The following is a 27,672-nucleotide window of genomic DNA, read 5'->3' as shown; positions in this document are numbered from 1 at the left end:
AAGATCAGTAAGAAAGGACAAGATGACAGCGAGTTAAGCTTCTTTCTCTTTACGTCTATATAGCATATATATATATAGTATCGTCACCGTAGTTGCATATTTTATTTCAAGATGATATCGAGGAAAGAACTGAGAGAGTATCGATTCGTTGACTACTTGTTGGACGGTCGAAACTGTTTCCGGTTAACAGCTTATATGTCAGGAGACAAGAATATTTAGGACGAGTCCAAGTTTCGGAAAGTTTTGCAAGTTTTAATGGTCGCGACGCGACGAGTCGCTTGATCTTTGAATGAATTTCTCAATTGGGAATGAGATACGGTCGAAGGACAAGTCGGTAACATCTGTTAACTTTTGAGAGATCTCGAAAAAGATACTTTCCTTGAAGGCATTACTTTTTGTTTCGTCATTGAAATTCAGACGATTAAAAATCTTCAATGGTATTATTTTTTATTTACAGGAGTAACGATTCTTTTGTCTCTCACTGTGTTCCTTAATATGGTGGCCGAAACAATGCCAGCTACGTCAGATGCCGTTCCGCTCTTAGGTAAGTACAAAAAGTACCTCCTTCCCTTTTATTTTAGTCAATCCTTCCATTGTTCCTTTTTTTTTTACTTTTCGTTCGTCCAAAAGTTAAATCAATAATAATATAGAATATTTCATTAACGAACAATGATTATCATAAGATTCGATATTTCAGGAACGTATTTCAATTGCATCATGTTTATGGTAGCCAGCAGTGTCGTCAGTACGATCCTTATTTTGAATTACCATCATCGAAACTCCGACACACACGAGATGTCCGAATGGGTAATATTCTTGATTACCTATGCTTGTGTCGTTGTAACGTTAAATAATAAACATGATCGTCTGAGATTTCGATCAATCTTATTATAACTTTTATTCTTAGGTCAAGATACTTTTCTTATATTGGTTACCATGCATACTACGAATGTCACGACCTGCCGATAAAGAGGAAAAAGATGCGTCGAAATCTCAAAAACCATCTCCGGTCACTGGTAATAAACGAATCTTCAATTTAATAATTCAAATATTTGAAAACTTAATGGAATTTCTTATCTGCTTTAATAAAATTAAAAATAAATAAATATTAAAAACAAATATTTTAACTCGAATTTAACGAATGTATTCATTGAATCGTAATTGTGTTGTTGGGACAATACTAGGTACGAGCAAATCGTACGGTGATCTGGAATTGCATCAAAGGAGTAGCAAATCACTGTTAGCAAACGTCCTGGACCTGGATGACAACGCGCTGGCGTCTCACAACAATCTATTGAACAACGTGTACAGTACGCCGGGTCCACACCATCATACGATGGGCCACGGGCATAGTCACATACACACGACGCCACATCATCATCACAGTCACGCGACTCCCACGCCGCACCATCAGCATTCGACGCCGTTGGCTCACTCTTCCTATCCCGGCCATCAGCTTGGCCAAACGCCGCATCATCATCAGCATCCCCCAGACACGGCGGCGCCACAGGTCGAGACAATATTTCAGAACGCCTGTTTCTGTGCGCGTTACGAGCTCATACTGATCCTCAAGGAGATCAAGGTAATCGATTCAATTGATTTCTTCCTAAAATTGGTCCTACTTTTAACTTTACAACTAATCATTTACTTTAAAATATGATAAGAAGAAGAGTAAGACGATAAGTATACGTGTTATTTGGTGATTTGTTAACACGTTCACGATGTAATCGTATTTTGTATGTTTCGTCATCAGGTGACTCTATTACTTGCACTTTTCTTCATAGTATGGCACAGATTTGAATTAAATTAATAAAGAATCGAGCACCTTCAAACCGAATAAAATAGGTATTTCGTGCGACCATTGACCGAGAGCTCTGTAAAACTTAACCAGTATTAAATCCAATAGTGAATGTGTAAAATATATAGACGTATTCACATATAGATTAATATATATCATTGCAAACAATTTATGAAAATATAATAATTGAGAATTAAATTGAAATTTTTGTTCAATGTCTTCTAGAATTTTGAATGATAATATATTGAATGATATTTATATAAAAATGTATCATTTAAACGTTTTTACTTTTTCGTAGGTGATAACGGATCAGTTAAGGAGCGACGAAGAAAACACGAAGGTGACGAACGACTGGAAGTTCGCGGCGATGGTGATCGACAGGATGTGCCTAATCATTTTTACTCTGTTCACCATCATCGCTACCATCACCGTCCTATTATCTGCGCCGCACATCATCGTCACGTGATTCAGAAAAGCCAGGCAACTGCCAGTAGTTGATCGTCGAAGATCCATACTGGAATGCGTTCGATCGATCGCGAGAGCGACAAAACACGAAGGGGAGGAGCTGATGAAGATGATAGAAAAAAAAAATAAGGAAGAAAAAAGGGGGGAAAGAAGGATGATATCGAGAAGGATGAAAATCGAAAATGTTCCTTTCGTCCTTCTATATTATTCCCCAACAAGTTCATCGCTAGATCCTTCTTCTTCGTTATTGACGAATTTGAAGCACCTCGACTACGCTTCGCGTCATTTAAAAACGGAAGTTGTAAGGGAAGTTGCAATATAGGAAGGAACTACTTACCATGTTGACTTATGTCACGTAAATGTAACGTTCTTTTTTTTAAAAAAGGGAAGAGAAAGAAAAAGGAGCTAAGGGAAAGAAAAGAAAACGAGGACACCTTATCGAAGTAGCAAGTCGACGTATGTACGTGGCTACGCAATGCTAGTAGCAGAGGGTGGTTGGTAAAGGATCGTGAGTGGGTAAACGAGGGACGACGGAAATCTCAGCGAACACATACACATACTCGCAAATACAGAAACACATTCACAAAGCTAGCTCACATTTCTCGGTAACAGTCGATATTTCTTCCTTAGTTACATCACAATTTTATTTCATATCTTGAAAAGCTTAACTATGTTTCTGCCTATGATGTTTTCTTCGTTTTTTATTTTTTCGTTCAGTACTATTGTTACTTTCATTCAATAACTTACACAAAATTCGTTTTTTTTTATTAAATTTTCAATTTTGATACTTGTTGATAAAAAAAAATTTATTTACGTTATTATTTCCCGTTATTTAGCATTTTTCAAAAGGATTGATAAATATCTATCATTAAAATAATTCGAATTAAATTGAATTGGACTGTTACTCGAGGTAGACGTGTAATACGCGTAATAAAAGAGCAAAAAAACATACGCACACTTGAGTAAAACGAAAATATTTACATTTATGCACATTAAAATAAAGAAATACGATGGGGTACGTCGATGATTGAGAGAAAGAAACAAATAAGAAAAGAAAAAAAAGGGAGGGAGAGGGCACGGGAGGTTCGGGGGAAATAAAGATAAAAAAGATATCAAAAATTCACAGGAACCGGCTATAGATCGTGAACTCTTTCTTGAGGGAAGGATCATACAATCTTGGCCATTGGTTTCCGTTGTAAATATAAGAAGGACAAATTTTTCAAGGTAAAACTCGCACACGTAAAAATATACATACAAGTAACACACGTGGGACGAAAACGAACGGACATACTGACTTAGACATCTGACTTAAACTCATCTATTGCATGCGCGCACATATATATATACATACATACATACATGAATACGTGACACGCATACGTGCAAAAATTACTATATACACATAAAAATACAGAGAAAGAGAGAGAGAGAGAGAGAGAGAGAGAGAATACTAGAGACGATGCACGGCGATGGTATGATAGAAACGAAAAAGAAAAATAAGAAAATATAAAAAAAACCAACAAGTAAACAAACAAACAAAATTGCTCCTTCGTTGTGTCAAAAACTGGTTAAAAAAAAAAAAATAAAAAAAAAAAATAAAAAGGCAAAGCGCACACGTTATACTCTCAGAATACACACAATGAACTGCCAAGGTGATTCAAATAATATGCCAGTGAATTTTATTATCCGTATCACTAGTAAGTAAATCGATGACAACTTAATAAACGGGGGATTTATACTACGATTTAAGTGGCGTGCACTAACGCAAATATAAATACTGTTCTTTGTTAGACTGTAAGGGGACATTCAGTGTAAAGCTTTTGAAAAAAGAAAGAGAGAAAAAGAATGTATGTGAGAGAGAACGAGATAAGAGAGAGAGAGAGAGAGAGAGAGAGAGAGAGAGAGAGAGAGAGAGAGAGAGAGAGTATGAAGGGGGTATAAAAAATATAAACGGGAATAGCAATTTTAGTGCGATAATTTAGTTTTAAGCGACGTTCTTTCTTTCCCTTCTATCTACACACTCTCATATTCGCCCGCATATATGCACTCATAGACGGACACTCACGGACATGTATACACTTATTTAACATCTAACCATAATTGCGAAAGGATACACATATATACAGAGAGATACACATACACACAGATAAACATACATACACATACACTTATACATTTATACAGGACACAGGAGACTCAGACACTATCGCTAAGCACGTATTTTTCGAAGAAAACGCGTTAAATGCGGGTTCACGTGCGAGTATAATAAATCTTTTTAACCCTTTTTAACCTTCCCTTTTAATCGCTTTTTTCTCTTTGTCCCTTTTTACCTTTCTCCAGCTCGCGATCCGAACCAAGTTCTTAAAGATGCGTACGGCTCGTCGAACACGTAGTGCACACATACATATAAACATACATACATATATACATATATAATATATATATATATTAGGGTGAGTCAAAAAAATGACTTTTTTTTTTTTTACAAGTGCCATGGAAAAATAGGTTGCTAGACACCTTAAAAAAATTCTCACCAAATATGAGCTCTTAATTTTAATAGGAAGATCCTCCGCATCGTAGTTTTTTATTTTTTTTTTTCAGTCCAATAGATTAAAATTCATACCTCATCATTTATTGATTGTACAGAAAAATGTTCTAGACAAATTTTGTAGGAAATTTAATGCTCTACAAAAAAGGTATCTTATATTTTTTCCGTAAACCTCACCATTTGAATGATATTGAAGATTTAAATTTGATGATTTTTAGACAAATTTCATTTTTGTTTATGAATTTTATAGCTCGACAATAAATGACTATTAAAATGTGCACAATACAAATTTTTGTAGAAAATTAACTGTTCTATAAAAATGGTGTCTTATGTTTTGGCGATTAAATTAAGCGTTCAAAAGATATTCATCATCAAACTTTCATGTGTACTGATTTTATTAGTTTATACTGATAGATATAAGTGTACTGATTAGATATTCGAAAGATTTCAATTTAATTTATAAATTTTGAGAAAATTTACACGAATTTTAGTTTTTATCAACGAACAATGGATTTGTCTTTTCTAAGAAAGAATTGGATGGTCTTCGACAACTTTTTATTGACAAAATCATACATCAGATCAAAGAGCTCAAAAAGTTTCAATGACTTCTTAGAAACAAAGTCACTTATGTCTTTTTGCAGGATTGAATCCAAATTTGTTTTATCAATTGTAAATCTTTTTGCTTTAGAATCTGTACCTTCGCGAGTCTTAACAGCTTCGAGAATATTTTTCTTTATATTTAATGGAACAGTATCATCAAATAGTGATAAAATGGCAAGCTCATCACTTAAGTACCATAAATGTAAAGTCATTTTTTCACATGTAGCCAAGGAAATCAAGGAATTAATTTGCCTGTACTCAATTAAATTTTTCATAAACTCTAAGTCGTGATTAGCAGCAGAAGTCGCAGAAGTTGATGAAAACCAAGCTTTTACATACACCATAACTATAAAAATAAAAAGTTGTCGAAGACCATCCAATTCTTTCTTAGAAAGGACAAATCCATTGTTCGTTGATAAAAACTAAAATTCGTGTAAATTTTCTCAAAATTTATAAATTAAATTGAAATCTTTCGAATATCTAATCAGTACACTTATATCTATCAGTATAAACTAATAAAATCAGTACACATGAAAGTTTGATGATGAATATCTTTTGAACGCTTAATTTAATCGCCAAAACATAAGACACCATTTTTATAGAACAGTTAATTTTCTACAAAAATTTGTATTGTGCACATTTTAATAGTCATTTATTGTCGAGCTATAAAATTCATAAACAAAAATGAAATTTGTCTAAAAATCATCAAATTTAAATCTTCAATATCATTCAAATGGTGAGGTTTACGGAAAAAATATAAGATACCTTTTTTGTAGAGCATTAAATTTCCTACAAAATTTGTCTAGAACATTTTTCTGTACAATCAATAAATGATGAGGTATGAATTTTAATCTATTGGACTGAAAAAAAAAATAAAAAACTACGATGCGGAGGATCTTCCTATTAAAATTAAGAGCTCATATTTGGTGAGAATTTTTTTAAGGTGTCTAGCAACCTATTTTTCCATGGCACTTGTAAAAAAAAAAAAGTCATTTTTTTGACTCACCCTAATTATATATATATTAAAATAGATGATGATTCGACGTTTCGAATAATTCGAAATGAAGCGATGAATTCGTGATTTTCGAATTAGATTCCATGAACTTTTTTAAAAACGCAAAAATTTATTTCGAATTATTCGTGGAACGTTCGAACGCATCCACGTTCAAAGATATTTAGATCCGAGTTTTTCATCTTTTCCCTCTTTTCCTTATCTCTTCCTGTGTCTTTTCTTTTTTCGGGAGAAAAACGAATACTTCTTTCTCGAGGAAATCAAGCGTTCCACTTCTCTATCTCTCTCATTGAAAAGAAATAAAAAAAAAAGAATTGGAAAAAGGAAAAGGGAAAGAAAGAAATAAAAAAAAAAAAGAAAGAGAGAGAGAGAGAAAGAGATAGAGAGAGAAAAAGAAAAGTATGTGCACTCGCTCCATGTTAGAAAACTCTTCTTCCTTTGCACAAGAGATTCTCTCTTCCCTTTCCATATTTTCTTCGCGAACGTTGCTTCGAATTTCTGTCGACTACGAGGAAATTTCTCCTTTGGTCAATATGTGACTAAATATTCAAGTAAAAATAGGGGAATTAAGAAAATTAAATTAAATTAAATTAAATTAATAAATAGGAGGAAAATTAAATAATAAGGAAATGAGAAAATTGTTTTGTGGATTTGGTTGTAACCGGGGATGAGGATGGGGAAGCGAGAAATAACTCGTTTGTAAAACTAAGCAGCGCGATAAGGTTGATATTATTGTTCAAACAAAAAATTCGCCTCGTAGTAGATTCAAAGAAACTCGAAGGAAGTCTTCGTGTTCCGTATAATATAACGTTGAGAGAGCGGAATTGCCTTAGCGCGTGATGTAAGTTCACAATGTTGACGATAATCTCGAGTATTCTAAATAGAATTTCGGTTTTTACCTTGGAATTGCCGTATCTTTCTTTGGTCGCGAAATATTTCTTCTTCCTTCCGCTTTCGCTCCCGCGAACGTTTCTTTTGTTTTTTTTTTCATTCGTTAGAACAGAAGAATAAATAAACAAACAAAGATGAAAAAAAAATTAAAAAGAAAAAGAAAAACCAACAAAAAAACGAGGAAAGGATTGTCTTACGAGTAAATAATATAATAATAAAAAGAAATAATTATAATAATAATACTAATAAAGAAACAAAACAAAAAGAAAGACAATTAATTAAAAATAAATATTTCAACGATTATTGATAACGATTAAAAAAAGAAAAAGAAAAAAAGAAAAATAACTTTAAATATTTTCAAAGTCGGGTTACTTGCGAGATCGGTGTACAAAAAAAAAAAAAAGAAAAAAAGAAAAGAAAAGAGAAAAAAGAATTTACTAGCCGAAATGAAGGACGATTAATAATTATTGATCCTTCTCCTACGAAAAGAAACGATCTCTCGAGCATTAGAGGAAGGAATTAGCGACAACAATAATAAATTTCAAAAAAAGAAGAAGAAAATAAACACGATTGTCGAGCACGTTTAGCGAGGAATCAAAAGAGTTCGGGTGTCGATCGAGCGATTAATTATCGAATGCACTCTCCATAGGATAATTGAAAAATAACAATAATTACAAATAATCCATATTATTTCTTCGGATAGTCTTCAATAGGCTGGCGTTGTTGAGGAGACGATGTTAAGACGATATTAACTTTAATCATATTGTACATTTTGGCCATTGGCATTAACGCGACAACCAATCACAAGTTATCTTTTAAATAATAATTATTAAAAGGTTCAAATATTAATAAAAAAAAAAAAACTAAAAAAAAAACTGTTAAAATATATTAAAGGATCGATTTAAAAATGTAGAGTATATAATATTATTAACGAAACGAAAATTAAAAAAAAAACAGAGAGAAAGAGAGAGAGAGAGAGAGAGAATGAGAGAGAGAGAGAGAGGGAGAGAGAGTGAGAGAGAGATTTAAATAAATAGAAGAATGTGGAACGATCATTTTTCCGGGTATCAGATTTTTGATCGTCGGGCGAGCGCATATTTTTTAGATCTTCAAATGAACCGAATAAATTATTATCTCGTAAAAAAAAAATTGCGATCGCCGAGAATTCGCTATAGAACATTATGTAATGTAGTTAAGAACGAACAGAGCAAAAAAACACAAAAAAAATATGTAAAAAAGTTAATACGGTTTCGTTAGTTGAAGAAAGAAGTGATAAAAGTTGTAACGGGGGAAGGATTACGAGAAAAAAACTTAAAAAGAAAGAAAGGGAAATGTTTTCGAATAAGCGAAATTATTATACGTTACATATTTACATACTGTATATTGGCACACGTGTTCTATTATTAATTATTGTTAGGACAACTGTGATTAAACGATATGGTAAAAAAAAAAGAAATGAAAAAAATAAGAAAAAGAATAAGAAAAATAATTACCAGTTTCGTAGTATCCTCAAAAAAAAAAAGTTTCACGCCACTTTGCTATCTTGCGAAATAAAATGGGGGAAGAAATAATAAAACGAGAAAAGAAAAAAGAAATGAAAAAACTACTTATAAACGAAAAGTCCCGAAAATAGGTAAATCTTTCTTATCGTTGTTTTTTAAAAGGGACGATGACTAACAGAAATAATAAGAAAACTTAAGACAAAGTTAAAAGAAAAATTGTCTCATCTATATATATTTGTTATTCGGTAAAATTTGCCAGAATTCGAGATGGTGGAAACGAAAGTACGTTTGCAAAAATTTCAAGATGCGATTCCGCCTTATTCTTTCTCTTCATTGTTATTACATATTTAAAAGATAAACTTAACGAGGAAAAAAATAAAAAACTTAAGAATGAAAAAAATGTGAAAGAAAAAAAAAGAGAATAAAGTGAAAAAAAATAATAAATTAAAAGGTAAAAAAAACAAATAATCAACAAATGTACCACACTAATTCCATGAATTGTGATCGACGTATCAAGTTGAGGACGAATTAAACGAAATATTATAACAGATATCTCGAATAGATTGTATTTCGTTCTAGAACGAATTTAGACGACCGCGAACGAGATGCATTAAAAATGAAAAAAGTAAAATCAAGCGTGAGATCCACGGATTCTTCGCTTGTTATCCAGTATATTAAATCTGAAAATTAGTATTTAGTTTAAAATCAATCGCTTAATACTATTACTACTACTATTACTATTACTACTACTTATCACAGGGTACCGTCGATTTGACTGAGAAGTTATAGTATTCTGTACGTCGAAGATATATATTATACACACACATATAAATAAAGAATATATATATATATATATATATATATAGATATTATATAAGACAAATAAATGTATAATATTATAGAATCTTGTTATTAGCGATAACGTGATATGATGAATAATAATATTAAAAAAGAAGAAGAAAAATAAGACATCAAATGGAAAAAAACGTAAGAAAGAATGATCCAAGTGAAATTTATTAAAAACTTCACACGTGTTTACACAAATTTGAATATATATATATACATATGCATCCACGAAATAACTTTGAAGATAAAGTAAAAGAATTGACGATAAAATTTCATTTTTCTGTGCAGATTTTCGAGAAGATTATACGAATGGAGTTTTTATTATCTCGTTCGACATATATATAAAAAATAAAACGAATAAAATAAATTTCTAAAAAGATAGTGAAAAAGAGAAAATAAGAAAAAATTCTTCAAAAAGAAAAATCTTTATTCCATGTGAATCGTCGGCTATATTGTATGTATGTAGGTTCATACACATACATATATAATAAAGTATATCAAATAAAATATAATTGTCCGATTTCGATAATATTTGAAGGACAGGGAATTAGGATAGAACGAATCGTTTCCACATTCTCGAACCGTACGGCAAATTTGTCATTTTAATGGAATCGCACTAAAGCTAAACGCCGAACATTTTCCGTAGATATTAAAGAAAGATAAGGTATCATTAATGAATGAGAGAGAGAGATAGAGAGAGAGGACGAAAGTGTGAATTAATTAGAATGATTAGAGGAAAGGGAAACTGACGGAACTGGAGCCTTTCAAATAAATAAAACAAAGAAAAATAATAACTCAGTCTGTCTTATCCGATGTTGACACATGCGAGTTTGTTATATTAACGATAAACCTTGTAATGATGATAAAAATAATAATAATAATAATAATGAATAATAGATAATAAAGAAAAAATCACATAAATCATAAATAATAATATTTAATAATAAATAATAAAAATAATGATAGAACTGGTAATAATATTATTATTACATTTAAACAAAAATAATAATAATAATAATAATAATAATAATAATAATAATAATAATAATAACGAGGATACTAATAATAATCATAATAATAATGATATTAATAGTAATAATAATAATAGTAACAATAATAATAATAATAATAATAATAATAATAATAATAATAATAATAATAATAATAATAATTACAATAACGATAATGATAATGATAATATAGAGTTTAAATGAAAATAAAAAAAAGATATTCTCCGGTTATATAAAGTGTTGAAGTTTTCTTTTAACGGCGTTCAGATACGTTTAACGTGACCTCTATAAAGTATTGTCTTCAAAGTTGAATATAGATAATGATAAAAAAAGAAAAGGAATTAGAGAAGGGGTCGACACGTTCTAGGGATCGCTAGCATAGCACCACAGATGTTGAGATAGGGTAAAATGAAATGTGTGGAAAAAAGAGAAAAAAAATAAGAAAAATGAGAGATTGTTGGGAATAAACGATGCTGTGATCTTTCGAACGTCTCGCCTATCTATCGATCGAGCGCGTTTTTGATGCGAGAGAACTGAAACAAAAATAAGAAAAGAACGAAGGGAGAAGAAGGTGAGAATGAAAAAGTGGAAAGATAAAATAAGGGTGTAACAATCGTTAAAAAAGAAAAAAAAGTGCCCCGTTCGGCTCGCATTAAAAGTGATCGAGATCGAAACGCCTGTTTGAAAATAAATGAAAAAAAAGACACTAACTTCGAATATCTACGTAGATCTGATTTTCTTTTTCGTAAATTGTATTTTTGCATCTGCAATTCCATAGTAAAAATGTAAGCACGAGATTTTTGCAAAATAAAAAACAATAGTTCTTTTGAAATAGAAATACACGGTTTTTTTTCTTTTTTTTTTTTTGAACGAGTGTTTTCGTGAATACGTTCTATTATCTAAAATTCGGCACGTAACTATTTGATTAGGAAACGAGACTAAACGTTTAGTCGATGGACGAATAGATCTAATACAGTTAAGAATCATTGTTAATTGTATATTTTATCATTATTGATTAATCTAATATTGAAAATTGGTCGGATCTATATCGTTGAAATAAAATATTAACTTTATAAAATGTGTTCAACGTATAACGTTACGCGCGTAAGTATTATTTCTTAAAGTTCAAAATATTAGAAATATTCTATATTTTCGAGTTTGAAATATCAGATACTTCGATCTAATTTTAGAAAAGATCTAAAAACAATCTCTCTATCTAAGAGAATATAAAATTGAAATTGTAATAAATTTTAAAAGTATCGAACAGATAACCGACGTTTCGATCAATCGATCGCTTTGTATCTTATCGTAATAAGGTCTATTATATTATAGCACGCCAATGTCTTCCGCCATTAGTCTCCAAGTATCGCATTAATACACTAATACGTAAAACTAAAAAAAAGTTTCTTTCGCTCGTAAAAGAATTGACCTTACGCAAAATAATAATAAATTAAATTTTCCAATGGAAGGAAAATCGATTTATTGGGAACTTTAATACGATTGAAAATGTTTCAAGAACTTTTTATTTCTTTGTAAATTGGATCTCTAATTAATCAGTATAACAAAATTTGAATAATTCGTTACCTTTAATTGGAATACAATGAATTAATTTGAAACTTTGTAGAAAACGAATATTCGTGATATTTTTTCGATTATCCAATAAAAGATAAAATCAATTTATAATCGATTATCTTTGTAAGCTCGAACGACGAAAGAAATTTCATTGTATTTAAGCTTTTAAGAGAAACAGTTAGGCTTTTGAAATAATTAGAAGAAAAGGCATTAGGTCTGCTCGAAAAAAAAGCTCGAATAGATCAGCCGAGACGTTTGAAGGGTTTACCAGCGATTTTCCATTCTTAATCGACCGTTCTTTATACATACATAAATATAAATATAAATACATACGTACATATATGATATGAAAGGAACATATTATATAGAGAGATATATAGTATATTACACAGGATAAATAAATTACGATCGATGAAAATGCGCTAATACAATGCGAGAAATTGTGCTAATATTATCAATTAATTGGCATTACCTAAGATATATTCGATATTTATTGTTATTTTTTAATATCTTTACAATTTTGTGCTGTCTTGTAAAATTATGGAACGATATTTTTAATACTTATTTCGCATGCGAAAGTCCATTGTGATAGTACTGTGATCGAGGAAACGTGAGAATGTAATTTTGTTACAGACACGATGGAAAAAGTATTACGAAAAAGTAATTAGATAAACATATCGGTTGGATATTGGATAAATTTGAAAACTATTCGTAATTATGAAAGAAGGAATCGAGAGACAAAAAAATAATGGACGAAATATGCAATTGGTAATCCTTTCGTTTAAGTTTAATAGACAAATTCTCATCGAAAGGAAAAAAACATCATCGATGATTAAAATTATCGCGATTCTCAACGCACTTTTCACCGATAATGTAATTTCTAACAGTTTGTATTCACGAAAATAATAATAAAATCGTAAACAAATGGCAAGCGACGTTAAGAATCGATGCTCGTATTTGAGTTGTGGAGGGGGGAGGAGCAAAAAGAAGACCAGAAGGAAAATGTTTTTAAATAAGATAGTGCAAAGTGCAGCGTTCATTATCCATCATGTCTCGTTATTGAAGATCGATCGATTATAATTATCCACGTGTAGTTTTTATCGATGGTCCTTTATCGAGATGATAACGAAAGCGACAATCCGTTTTCGAAATTTTCTCAATTGATAAATTTCGACTAATCGCAAAATGATTATTAAAAAATATCTTATCTAATTAAATAATACATAAAAGCTAATCAAATAATCATTGCCAAAACAGTCGATTTATTAACGAGAAGAAAGAAAAAAAAACAAAAATAAAAATAAAAATAGAAACGCGCGCGCGTGCTTTTTACGAAGCAGTGAGTATAATTAGAATTTAACCGATTAGATGAGATGCGAGTTTTCAAGTGCCAAATCTTTATAGCTTATTTCAAAACAAATGCGCGAAATCGCATAGAAAACGTTAACTAGCCAAAACGCGAGGAGAGTAGAGAAGAGAAGAAAAGAGATGAGAGAATAAGTGTTCGAAAATTGTGTTGTTTTTAGAAACAAAAAGACGAAAGGAAAACGCACGGGCGATTTTTATTCTTTTTTTTCTTTCTCTTATGTTAAAAAATAAGAATAATTTATTTATTAGGTAAAGATCGACAAAATTAATTGATATTTTATATCTTTTATCGTTTTCTTGTTTATTAGTTTGGTATTACGACTAAATAATATTTTGTTTACTCGTTTTTTTGCTTACTTTAGTTTGCATTTTTCGTCTACTATCTTTCATTCAATTAAAATCATCGATAATAATAATTAATAATTAGCCTTGAGATCTATCCGTTCATTTGTAACGCGACCAAAAAAGGAATTTGCAATACGAAATTCCGTGTCAGTCCTCTTATTTCTTAAGATTACCGCGATCGGAAAAAGGTTCTGGCCTCGATGAAGAAACATGTATAAAAAAAAAAAAAGAAAAAAGAAAATTATTTAAGTAATAAAAAAGGTATAACAATGGAATGAACGAACGAACGAACGAATAAACATGTCACAGCCATAAATTGAATTTAAAGCGATTTTTACAAAAGACAGTTATTTGTAAATGAAAAGAGGTACTTAAAACGATAAAAGAAGTTGAAAAAAAGAAAGAATAAAAAATATATCCAGAAAAAAAGAAAAGATACACGAGAACACGAAGCAGACAAGTTGTAATCATTTTTTTTCAACAGGCAATTCTTGTTCCTTTCGTTTTTTGAACTATCACGCTAGCTCATTACGTGCAAATTGTGGAAACTTTGTTATCCAGCGAAACGTAATCTGATCTATTTAAATAAGTGATGTAAAAAAATCGAATGTGTACTCATAAACGATAGAATCAAAGTTGAAAGGAATAGTGCAAAAAGCAAGATGTGACAAGCAAGAAAAGAAGAAATGATACCGTGAGAATAATCGCAAAATTTAATGAAAACTGGAATGATTAAACGTGTACCATTCAATATAATCTATACATATTTAAACTATTGAATGCTGAAGGTCATATTCGTATAAACCAAAAAAAATTAATAATCAATTAACTGAATATTAAAGCTAGCCTGTAATTAATAGAGACGTAGTTAATACTTTGACAGTAATTATAGGGGCGATTCAAGGTAGATTTGTTAGAAGTTAGGGTCAACTTTATCGAAAATCACTTTCTCTCTAAACTAACGAAAAAAAAACCTAATTATCTTAAACTAACCTTTAAATTTTAAAAGAAAAAAGTGCTGACAAAATATACACCTACACTCTTACACACACATACACACACACACACACAAACGAAACATACACTGACATATACATACACGAAGACAAGAGACTATTAGAGACCGATTATATATTGACATAATCTATCTCTTCTTATACCTAATAACATTATTCCCCTAATATACTTTAAAGAAAAAGATCGTCTCCTATATTGTCCACCGTTACATCAATCGTCGAAGCGTTTACAAATGATGCCTCAAGTGTAATCATTTATTAATGAAAAAATGAAAAAATGAGAAAAAAAACAAATGAAGATAAAAATAAACTAAAGATCGGCGTATCCCGTGAATTCTAGAAGAGGAAGAACGCCAAAATTAGTTAGTTTAAAAATAAACGAGAAATGAAGGAAAAGATAACAAAAATACGAATGACTATTTACTACTACTACTAATACTAATACTATTACTACTACTACTACTAATACTAATACTATTACTACTACTACTACTACTACCACTACTACTATTACTACCATCACTACTTTTTTCCCGTTTGGACCCTGGTGGGACGATGCGATTGAACTGACTCACCCTGATCTCACTTGACTTTTAATTATGCCTCGACAATAGCCTAGTCTAACAATAGTAAATTCATATTGAGGGAGACAAACAAGAGTAATGAAAAACATTTGTTATATTTCTATACTGGGCTCTTTTTCGAGGCAGAAAAAAACGTTGATCGATATGAGAATCCCTGTTAACTGGTGAGCACATAATCGCCGCATTGTAATATTATTACCATTATTACGTTATTATGAAATTGTTGAAATAAATGAAATGAAAATAAACGTCTTCCATTTCCTTCTTTTTTTACTTTCTTTCGCTTAAATACGATTCGATGTCCGTTCCAATTTTATTAATTACGATAGTCTATATTAAAAAATAATATTTAAATATATCCAAACTAGAATTAGAATATTATAATAAAATTAAATAATTTGAAATGTTTTATTTTATGAGAGAAATGACTTTGAAACGTTCGAGAAGATTGAAAGAAAAGAAAAAAAATTGTGTATACGTATATTTATATAAAAAAATGGTAAGATTAGATTAAGTTGATTGCGACTTTATTTTCTCGTAAAAAGAACTATCGGTTGGTTACTTAATCGAATAACATCTTTATTAACTAACAAATTAATTTAATGTAGATACGGGCATAATATACATAATGCATAATAAAGTACAAATCTTCGGTTTAACAGTTTTCCCGCTTACACGTAACGTAAACTAATATACATTCGATAATACGATCATCTTTTTCTCTATAAGATAAAAAAAGAAATTCATTTTTGCGCAGGTATAAGTCAGGTTCATCTTATTACACAGAGCACACTTTCATACTTCATCTTTCATTTAATTATTTACCTAACAACAAACACGTTTAAACCACTAGGAATTGTGCCAGTGTTCGTTAAACGTTCAAGATCTAACATACTCATGAATTTAACCAAAAAAGGTACCTCTTTTTAAAAGAAAATAATTAATATTCCCTTTTTTTAAATTTTATTTTATTTTATGTATATATATATCGTCGGCAGAAACTTGTTTCGATTGATTTATAAGAAAAAAATTTCATTTAAGAAGAGACAAAAATAAAAAGGACTCGTCTCCTTCGAGCAAGAATATCGAATGGAAGGAACGAAAAATCGGCAGTTAGCACAAACCCTAGTCAGCTTATATATCTGTGTCTACATTCTAATTATTGTATTTCTTTGAGGAAGACGCATGGCATACTATCCAAGATGAATCGACCCTCTAACGATTAATCATTCTCGTATAACAAGTTCTTTATTTATCCTATTTAAATATAGGATATATCTGTACATGATTTTATTGAAAAACATCGAAATCATTTTTCTTTTCTTTTTTTCTTTTATCTTTTTTTTTCTATATAAAAAGAACTTGTTACAAATAAATCGATCGTTAAAGCATCGACGCGATATACGCTAATCGTAGGTAGGGAAGATTTTCGATAACTTCCGAAGATTTTCAAACGAATTCAATTCGTAATACAATATAATTGTATTATAATATCCTATATATATAGATGTATGATTCACATGCCGAATAATTATTTTCATTATATTATAAACTCTGATTGATCGACAATAGAGACGGAATGGCATTTACAATGGGATTACGAGGGGATGTGTAGCTCGCGTTAATGGTTTTTATAAGCATAAAATTAACGATCACATTCGCTAATAATAGTCGTTTCTGCGAATCAAACTAAACATTATCTATATTTACAAACGGTTTGTTTTTTATTTATTTTTCTTCAACTGTTATTTTTCATTTATCTATAATCGATAACGATGGGATAAATCTCGAGGCACCAGAGAGGCTATAACAAATTCGATAAAATTAACGAATTGAACATTATTACTTTATTCTTTTAATCTTTCTTCCTTTTCTTTAATTTTTTCTTTCTTTCTTTCTTTACGAGAGACAAACGTTCTATTAGAGAAAACATGACCGTTTAACAATCTTCTGTACAATATGGATGCAATTATTAAGATTTATATGTACGATTAGTAGATGTCTGTACGAATACGTACGATATTCTAATAATGAATAAAAGTACACAGGACCGTGACATTGTGCTTCTAATGTGCGCGTTAATAAAGCTATTTAATATGATTTTCTTTTCTTTCGATCAGGACAAAATTCCATAATTGATTAATAATACAATCTTTTCCTTTCGCCATTCACAATTTTCTTTCTCTTTTTATCAATAATTACGAAACTTATAAAAATCTAATCGTTTTTTTTTGTTTCAGGGTCGTCACTTTTATAAAAATCAGTTTGCATTATTACGATATACGAGAGTCTAAATTAATTGAATAATGTCCCGTTATTTTTCCTTTTCCTTTTTTTTTATAATCATTAAATCAAAGCAATTAATTTCAACGTAAATGTTAAATTTACGTTTAATGTTAAAAACTATGTTATACGATTTTGATAATATGTTTAATATTTTAATATTAGATATCAAAGATATCAGCAATGAGACACAATCGAAAAAAGTCAAGAAAAAACGTTGTTTGCTTTTCTTCTCTTCAATCGATTGATTATTTTAAATTCGCGCGAAGAAATTTATGATAGATCATTAGCGTTAAGGAAGACGATAACAGTAGAGGCAACTACGATAATTCTAATGATATTTTTTATATCTCGTTGAAAAGTTTCGTTCTTCATAACCGAACATACTGTATTTTACTTTTCAATTCATGATCAACAAATATCTAAGCGATAATCGTTAATGAATATTTATTTAAAATTTGAAAAATATTTTAAAAAATACAGATTCTTAAGCCTCTATCATTTCCTTGTATTATCATTGGAATAATTAGCGTAAAGAAACAAGCTGTCGTTCAATTGAAAAATTGCGAATATTATATTGCCGTTTCATTTATAATAAGACATTTTTTTGGTTCTATCTCTGGGAAGTTACACGGGCTCTGTTATTTTTATTTATTCGTAGAAAAAAAAATAGAACACAAAATGAAAAGAAATTGTCGAATTAAATTTTTTGAACCTCCTCAAGAAGAAAATAATTAATGCTGATGACGATTCCGTTACGAGTTGGTATGAAAATTAGGCTAACGATCGTTAAATGATTATGAATTTTCGTATGTAAATTTGCAAGTAAATACGCATTGGTATAAATATATAAAAAAAAAAAGAATTTTCTTTTTAGTCAATGATAGTGTAGCAGCGAACGAAAGAAAAAAAAAAGATATATGACATGATGCATAAAAGCGATTATTTGCCGCGATATATTTCTATGATATGATCCTGGTCCACGTACTCGAAAATATGAGGTGCGTCCATTAGGATCCCTATGGTACCAGCTGTGGTGACTATGAAGAAGGTGTAAAGCTGTAATCGATCTATCACCATCGCAACGTATTTCCAATCTTCTCTTGTCTAAAGGAGAATAAAAAACAAGAGAAAAGTTTAAAAATAATATAACACGATAAATCATAAAAGAAATGGAAGAAAAAAATTATGAGCTTACTTGTATATAGAGATCTTCGTTTCTAAGATGTTCAGCTATAAATTCAACTGCCTCCGTAGCTTTGCTAGCTTCTGGACTGAGAAGAACAGAATCCGAACTTTCGGAACCTCTTCTATCGCCTAGAGCTTCACCAGGACCAGCTGCACTCGAACCACTTGTCGTATGATGAACCTTACGATTGATCTTGCAATTAGGATGATGCAGATCGGATAACTCCATCACTTCCATCTTACTCTTGGCCAAAGAAGATGGTAGATGTTTTGGTAACTCCGTAGGGCTACCGGAATAAGTTGAGGCTGGTAGTGTTACGCTTGGATTTTCCATCATCCATCTGAGACGCGTTTTTTTCGGTCTTCGCATGAAAAGAAACTTAGGCAGATATTTGAGAAATACTTTTCGTATCATCTGTGGCATCCTGTGAGTACGTGGACCACGGAAATTCCAATTTATGATGATTACGGTTACCAGAATACTGACGGTATTCATGATGAAAGTAAATAGAAGATATTTGGCAATCAACGGTAATACCAAAGACGTGGGTGGTAAGATCTTGCTAACCAATAAAAGAAACACGACCAACGATAAGAGAATACTTATACCGAGTGTCACCTTTTCACCGGCCTCGGCTGGCAAATAGAAGACCAAAACGCAAAGGAAGGAAATCAAGACGGTAGGTAGGATCAAATTCACAGTGTAAAATAAGGTCTTTCGTCGTATTATTATGTAAAACGTGATATCCGTTTCGGTTGGTAATTCGCTGGGATAGACGTTTAAGTAAGCTGGCACACTTATTATATCCCAGGTACCACTTTTCCAGTAATCCGAGAGGTCGACAAAACTTTTGTCGTTATAAAGGGCTAAGGATACCTGATCGCCATTGAACGTCCATGATCCAAACTTCATAATACATGTTTGTTGGTCAAATGGGAAATAGGTGACGTCAATTGTGCAAGAACTTTGATAAATCGCTGGTGGTACCCAAAGTACCTCACCATTTGGGTATATCAATACGTTACTTTTGTAACGTACTTCGTAATTACCATCGGCACTGAAATGAACATCATTAATAAAATTTATGTATATGTAGATCTAGTCATTTTTTTCATTCTAAAGAAACAAAATCATGTGTAGATATATTTAGACTTACTTGTTGAACAATACTATATCTGGTTTCCATACTTTGTCAGGCGGTAACCTAAGTACTCCAATACCACCGTAATCAGCTTCATCCCATTGTAATTGATAATCCATCCATACGAATCTTAACCATACATTCGACTTCATAATTTGATTCTTCTCGTTCTAAAGATTAATATTTGAATAATTGGTTAGACGAATGTTTAATCAAGGAATTTTAATACTTACTACAGTTTTGATCCTTCAATTATCTCGAGGTGTCAAATAACGAAACGAAGGTCAAGCAAAAATAAAAGGAAAGAAAAGAAAAAAAAGGAAAATAAAATTGTTTTATTTAAAAAAAGAAAAACAAATAATCTAACTCACCACGTTGATGAGCTGTACAAAGGCGAGTCCAAATTTGACGTGCACCTTTTCCGTCATATTTTGTACCGGTCTGATAAGTTTGTTATAGCCTCTGAAAAGATCTCGCACCAATCTTTCCTCATCTTCGGAACAGAGACCTACGAAAAGGGTTAGTCGAATCATGCGTGGAAAATTCGGGGAAAATAAAAGACATTTTCAAAAGAAGAAAAATATAAATAGTGCTAAATTAATCATGAACATTAAGTTTTGTCGTGCTTACCGATACAGAGTATCGACGATATTAAGATGAATCGTGAAAATCTCAAAAAAATATACATTTTTGGGCGGCGTTGACCCGTTGTCCCACCCGTAAACTCGTGCGCTCAACGTCAGACCGAGACACAGATCAATATGAAAGCGCAGACGCTAGCCAATAAGTGCATTTCCTTTCTTGCCGTTTCTGTTGACGTTCTAACATTTCGGTAAGATCTAGGTAAGAATGATCATAACAGATTTCTATCGATACTTTAGATCTTCACAAATTCGAGGATGCGGGGGAAGTGATGGTGGTGTCAGAGGAGGATGAGGTGAAGATACTGAAAAATATGAAAGTAGAAACAGACGAAAAATAAAAAGAGATAGAAAAAGAAGAGAGAAAGATGGATGCGTTGATCACGTATAACGCACGCATCGAAAGACTTTCGTGTAAAAGTGAGATGAATCTTTGTAACTTGGACTGACCTCTCCCTACGATTTGCACCCTACCGTGGTAATCGAAGGGTGCAAGGTTGGTAACCTGCGACATGGATGCGGGTTATCTCGCAGCTAGCGCGCTGATGCGTCCCTCTGTCGGTGCTGTTTTATCGAACAATTCTGGACAAGTTTTATAAGCGTTGGTAGTATCTTTCTAGACTGGCGACTCTGTTTTACTCTCAATATATATATTTAGATTAAATATTATAATATACAATTATTGTTTATATTCTTATTTTCAATTAATTAATTTACAAAATAGCTATTTTTGATCACAAATTACAGTATTTATTCGTTTCTTTGATTTTTATTGATCGGTGTCTTCTTCTTTTTCTTTATTCAGAACGATATCATGAAAAATTATATTCTGAAATAAGTAGTGATATAAACCTAACTTCAATGGCAAACTGAAAAGTTTAAGAAAATGTAAAAATGTTCATTCAATTAGAGATCGAAAAAAAAATAAATCATTTGAAATTTTATTTTTGTTTTCTTAAGATTTTCTTAAGATTTTCATCATGAACCGAGTAGTTAAGTAAAGGATATAACTTTCCTTGGACAAGTTGTTTGATCGTACGAGTGTCCCTGAAACTTCTCCTTTCGGCAGAGTCCACCCTTCCAACTAATTACCGTGAAATTTCCTACGTTCCATGTTTCGTGTAGACCTTTAACCTATGCAGTTTGAAACTTGCTTACACACTGGAAGCTGCAACAAACTTGTAATTATGAGATATTTCGAAACGCTTCCTCTAACTTTACTATAACGTATCCGTACCTGACTATACACTGATTGCATAACGATATACATATTATTATAAGTAATTAAATATCTATTACGATACTTCGATATCAATTATTTTTATTTCAATCATCGATATTATACCACCTTGTGGTGGTTAACATTGATTGGCATTATTTTTACGAACGATCGAACGCTTGAATTAAATCAGGATTATTAATTAATTTCTCATCACGATATGAATGAATATCATCGTTAAAAATTTATACGATATATTGAACGCATCCAATATTTTCATAAAATACAAATCCTTTTTCATTTTATCGGCATGCCTTTATATACAGGGTGGGTCACCACATTTTACCACCTTGATTTACGTTTTTATTATTACGCGTAGCAGACAATGTTTCACATGGAGTTGAATGGCTTTAAAAGGGGCTCATACTGATTGTACTTTTTTTTTTTAGGTGGACGTGTCAAGGACATATGAAGGTCATTAATGTTTTTTAAAATGGAATAATATATTTTTTATTGCATCATCTGATGCTCTTTCATATTATTTACAAAAAAGTATTAACTTATTTATGTAAAAAAATTGTAATTGGGCTCTCACTCAAAGAAACAACTTTTTCATTTTCCGGCTAGGTCACCAGATCAAACGCCCCTCTACTTATTCTTATGGGGCTACTTAAAAAATAAAGTTTACGCTGAGCCTCCGACTACAATGGCCAATATAAGGGATCGTATCGTCAATGAATGCAAAAAAATAACATCAGATACATTAAAAAACGTTAATGAGTCATTAATTTCTCGATTCAGAAAGTGTTCTGATGCAAATGGTGGCCATATTGAACCTTTTTTATAAATAGACAAAAATTAAAATATCTCCTAAAGTAATAATTTTTTTACATAAATAGGTTAATACTTTTTTGTAAATAATATGAAAGAGCAGCAGATGATGCAATAAAAAATATATGATTCCATTTAAAAAAACATTAATGACCTTCATATGTCCTTGACACGCCCACCTAAAAAAAAGTACAATCAGTATGAGCCCCTTTTAAAGCCATTCAACCAAACACAGCCAAAACATTGTCTGCTACGCGTAATAATAAAAACGTAAATCAAGGTGGTAAAATGTGGTGACCCACCCTGTATATATGAATACTTCTATTTTTATCAATAATCTTATCTTTTTACTTTTTATTTTACAGATTCCAGTCACTTCTCTACTAACATCTTCCCATATTTATTCAATACAACCAAAAAGGTCGAATTTTTTTATCGTGTCTGGTGTGAACGCAGCACACAGTTTTTTTATCTTTTATTTTTCTGGACGGTCTACTTATCCATGTTACTAATCGTGTTCTATTGCTTGATTTTAATGTTAAGTCAGGAATTGGCAATCAAACACGGTTATATATTTTTATTAATAAATTAATATAATATAACAGTTCAAAAAAAAAAAGAAATAAATTAACCGATAAATTAGAATTTATTAATCTTTAAATTTATTATAGCTTTTGGCGTTTCAAACGAAAAAAATTATTCTTCCTAATAAATTAATATTTCTTTTAAAGTCCTCAATAGCTATTCGAAAATCGCACATTTCCATTAGACGTCCTAGGTAAAAGGAACAAATTTAAGTGATCTATTAGGGTTGGAACAAAATCTGATAAAAAAAAAAATAAAAAGGAAAAATATAGAAAAAAAAAGAACTAGGACGATCGCAGAACTATTAAAAAAAATATATCAAACTAAACGTTTATTTTCGATCGAAGTCGTACTTATGGCCTATAACTGTTATCGTTCACGGCATTCATAGAATTTTTCCTAAATTGAATTTTAAATTTACTGTCATTTACATTTCTATTAGCTCGTTACTCATGCATTACTTTTTTATCGAAATACTAGCACCAACTAAACGATTGTGCAACGCCTTTGGCAATCTCTTTGATTGAATTTTCGCTGGAACAATGGATATCATCGAAAGCGAATCCGTCATTATTTGAACATGCCATTGTTTCACTAAAATCAGCCACCTTCTTCGAGGATCGTATTATTAAGAGAAGAATATTGTTTCGTTGAAAGATCAAAGGTTTAGAGATCGAAAGACAGATGTGAAAAGTATTATTACTTGATATAAAACATATTTAATTCGTCGTACTAAAATTTAGGCGATAATTGTAATTAATCTTCATAAAGGTAAAATGATCATATGACATAAATTGATTAAAAAAAAGTCTCACCTCAGACAAATTCTCATGGTATAAAATATCGTTAATATTAATCATACTAAAATAATTGTATGTACGTTGTACAAATTACTGTAAATGATAGACTTATTGATATTCCTTACTATATACATATAATAATATTTTATCGGGGACAAAGTTTTTTCGTATTTTTCCAATAAGTGACTTTATTTTGGTAATAATTTTGTGATATATTATATCTGTTTTTTATTATAAATAATTTAATTTTTTAATGAGATTTAGTTCATTACTAAATAATAAAAGAACCTCAAGAGTTTTTCTCTATCCGTATAAGAGTTTATTTATGGTTGTTATATTTATCATTAAAGAATTGTCACGATTAAAATTATACTTATTCATGGAAAATGAAAAAAACATCGAAACAAATTTCGCCCTGTGTAGCAGCCAAAATTATGTCAAACAATCAATTTGCGGTATGCGACCACAAAGCTATAATGCGACATATGCGTCGTTGAACATTACGACATAAGCGTGCGTTATTGTATTATCAAAACGACGATGACAGAATGCCGGTGTGACAACAAGATCTATATATGTGCCATGTAAATGCGAGTTTATATTTTCAATAAAAAAGAAAGTGTCAGTAAGATTAAAAGTGGAAAGGAGAGAAAGGAAGAATAGTTATTTATACGATGCCTTATGTTGAAACCAGTGTATAATTTGCAAATAATTGTCTATTGTTTATTTAATGAATTATTACATATTTTCCTTTTAACGATATTTCGTATTATTTATAAAATTAACTATATAAATAACGAATAATGCATGTATATTTACCGATCGACGAAGTAAATAAAACGTAAATCGACATAGAAATGCTGGCCACTTCAAATAGATTATTTGAAAGGAGTAACATGTTATTTTGTTGATAAATGATCGTATGAATGATTATGCTAATTATGATTCGACGGTAATAACCGTGCAATCCTCACAAAATTTGCAGAGATAATCGATCATTCCTCGTAACCACATCAAACTAAGTTTCAAACAAAATGAATTATTCTCTAATTTATTTTTGAAGTAAATTGAGCAGTTAGAAAATTATTGAAAATTTATAAAAATTTCGAATTCGATTATATCGAAATTATTTCAATCACAAATTCGATGAAATGTTTATTCATAGAATATGTGCATGCCTGAGCTTCGAGTTAAATAAATAGGTATAATATACATACATAAATATGTAGGTGTGTTCGTACTTGTATGTGTAGGTGCGTTTCACGAATAATATAGTTTCGCTTATCTCCTTCTACAGTTCCCATTTGGCTTCGTTACAAGATGCTTGTGTATGATCCCTATTAGCGACGCTTGCTGACTGAGACACCATCCTTTCTGCTTAATTTTTTATAGTTATTTATTTAATTATTTTTCGTATTTTCGAGATACAATTTATTTCATTAGAATTATTCTAACAATGATATTATTAAAAGAACAATTTTTATATCAATTTATTTGCCTCGCTTAAAATCATCTATAGAAGTAAGCCTATTATTAGTAATTAAAAGGAATAGAGTAATTGCAAGAATCGAATGAGGAATAATTAAACTAATGCTATTGAATATATTATAAAATTACGAAAAAATGCTTTCTAATATTACTTGGTAATAATACATTTTCGAGTTAATTGTTTAGTATTCCCGAAACTCTCTATGAATCTTCAATAACTCTTTACCCAGTTTGCATTGGTATTAATCATGACCATTTGAATTTGATTTCGTAAAATATTACGATTATTATTATAGAGCATTAAATTTTCTACAAAAATTTGTATTGCGCATTTTATAATAGTCATTTATTGTCGAGTTATAAAATTCATAAACAAAAATGAAATTTGTTTTAAAATAATCAAACTTAAATCTTCAATATCATTCAAATGGTGAGGTTCACAAAAAAAAATATAAGATACCTTTTTTGTAGAGCATTAAATTTTCTACAAAATTCGTCCAGAACATTTTTCTGTACAATCAATTAATGATGAGGTATGAATTTTATTCTATTGGACTGAGAAAAAAATAAAAAACTGCGATGCGGAGGATCTTCCTCTTAAAATTAAGAGCTCATATTTGGTGAGAATTTTTTTAAGGTGTCTAGCAACCTATTTTTCCATGGCACTTGTAAAAAAAAAAAATGATTTTTTTGACTCACCCTAATATATATATATATATATATATCATATATCGTTCAATAAATTCAAATGTCCCAACGATTTAAAATCAATTAGGATAAGTTTCGATACTACGTAAAAATGTTTCATTTCTTAATTCTACAACTTTATTTTTATTCCAAATATACTTTTTTTTTAGATGCGAATCAAGACCTGATAAAGAAGAAAGAAAAAAATAAAAAAAAAAATATATTCGTCGATTGAAATAACAATCGATTAACGAGAATTCTCTCGTTAGTTCAGAACGAGAGCTTTGGCATCGGAGTTTTCTAGTTGTCCAGTATTTCTTGCAGATGACTAGCGAATACATAGCATCGACTCCAAGGATTAATCGTTAGAGTTGTCAACTTGAAACTTTGTTTAATCCGGACAGTGCATTTGGACATTCTGAACATTCAACCGTATTCTATTTTCGCACTACTAATCATTAGAACGTCAATTACTGGAAATAGAACTTAATAAGAGAAACTCTAACTTCCTTTGATTCCTTATGAATCTCACAATCATTGTCTTTAACAGACATTTATAAATTTCAAGGATACTTGAAAGTATTACTAAAAAAAGAACAAGAAAAAAGGGAGAAATAATTCCTGGATTATACGAAATACAAATAAACTGACGTTTCATAATAATCTGGCTAGTATATCGTTGCATTACATTCTGTTAACGGAATATAACGCCACAAGTCATGCTATGTGGAAATAGTTTTTTTTTTTTCATTTTTTTTTTATCAACACCAAGCAAGGTTCGAGAAATATCTAAAGTTTATTTTGTTTCGTTTAAACGCACGATACATGGACATAGTGAATATAAGATAAAATTAGAAGGATTGTATATATACTTACGATTATACAAAACATAGTTGTGTTATCATTTCTCTAGTATCAACAATGACTTGAAATATTATCATATGTTTTGTTTGTTTGGGAATATGTAAGAAAAAATATTTATCCTATGATTTTCACAACACGGTATCGTTACAGAAAAGAGGAAAAAAGTGATAACATCTTATAATAAAAGTTAAATCGACGATAGAAAAAAAAATTTAGTGTATAATCGTAGGAAATAAGAAAGAAGATAGTTTGAGAGTATGTACAGAGAACGTGTGGAGTTGTGTTTAGTATGAAAATAAATCACACTTATAAAAGCGTTAGATTTAAGAGAGCGGAGAGTTTAGTTGGTGTTTTTCAGAGAAGCTAACCATCAAGCAAGCAAAGGTA

At 30.6% G+C, this 27,672-nt stretch overlaps 2 protein-coding genes across 4 annotated transcripts in view; one reads left to right on the top strand and one right to left on the bottom strand.

The window, feature by feature from the left end:
• nAChRa7 (nicotinic acetylcholine receptor alpha7 subunit) overlaps positions 1–15,805 on the top strand; it is a 177,271-nt gene extending 161,466 nt beyond the window's left edge. For both annotated transcript variants that reach the window (XM_089170238.1, XM_015330050.2), the window contains 5 exons: positions 458–544; positions 698–807; positions 908–1,016; positions 1,185–1,582; positions 2,097–15,805. In XM_089170238.1, the coding sequence (XP_089026364.1) occupies positions 458–544; positions 698–807; positions 908–1,016; positions 1,185–1,582; positions 2,097–2,264 (872 nt within the window). In that variant the 3' untranslated portion in view covers positions 2,265–15,805. The remainder of the gene's footprint in view (positions 1–457; positions 545–697; positions 808–907; positions 1,017–1,184; positions 1,583–2,096) is intronic.
• A 310-nt stretch (positions 15,806–16,115) lies between these two features.
• nAChRbeta1 (nicotinic acetylcholine receptor beta1) lies at positions 16,116–20,940 on the bottom strand. 2 transcript variants are annotated; one of them, XM_015330471.2, is made up of 5 exons: positions 20,801–20,940; positions 20,542–20,678; positions 20,186–20,340; positions 19,039–20,086; positions 16,116–18,947 (listed from the first exon to the last, which is right to left on the bottom strand). In XM_015330471.2, the coding sequence occupies exons 1-5, from the start codon at positions 20,856–20,858 to the stop codon at positions 18,783–18,785; spliced, it is 1,563 nt and encodes a 520-aa protein (XP_015185957.1). In that variant the 5' UTR covers positions 20,859–20,940; the 3' UTR covers positions 16,116–18,782. The 2 variants fall into 2 exon arrangements, with proteins under 2 accessions (XP_015185957.1, XP_015185983.1); XM_015330497.2 differs by lacking the exon at positions 20,801–20,940 and having other exon boundaries at positions 20,404–20,677.
• Positions 20,941–27,672: the final 6,732 nt, after the last annotated feature.

This window comes from Polistes dominula, unplaced genomic scaffold, assembly GCF_049000335.1.
Source record: "Polistes dominula isolate Pdom_NZ unplaced genomic scaffold, Pdom_raw_medaka contig_15, whole genome shotgun sequence".
Classification (NCBI taxonomy): Eukaryota; Metazoa; Arthropoda; class Insecta; order Hymenoptera; family Vespidae; genus Polistes; species Polistes dominula.
Note: the sequence above shows the minus strand (reverse complement) of the source record. Positions and strands in the feature narration are given on the sequence as shown.

Excerpts from the sequence above, each read along its gene's own strand:
- nAChRbeta1 (XM_015330471.2), bottom strand. The coding sequence starts at position 20,858 with ATGTATATTTTTTTGAGATTTTCACGATTCATCTTAATATCGTCGATA. Across the intron at positions 20,341-20,541 it reads TTGTACAGCTCATCAACGTG|AACGAGAAGAATCAAATTAT; the intron begins GTGAGTTAGATT and ends ATTAATCTTTAG. Across the intron at positions 20,087-20,185 it reads GATATAGTATTGTTCAACAA|TGCCGATGGTAATTACGAAG; the intron begins GTAAGTCTAAAT and ends TGTTCATTTCAG.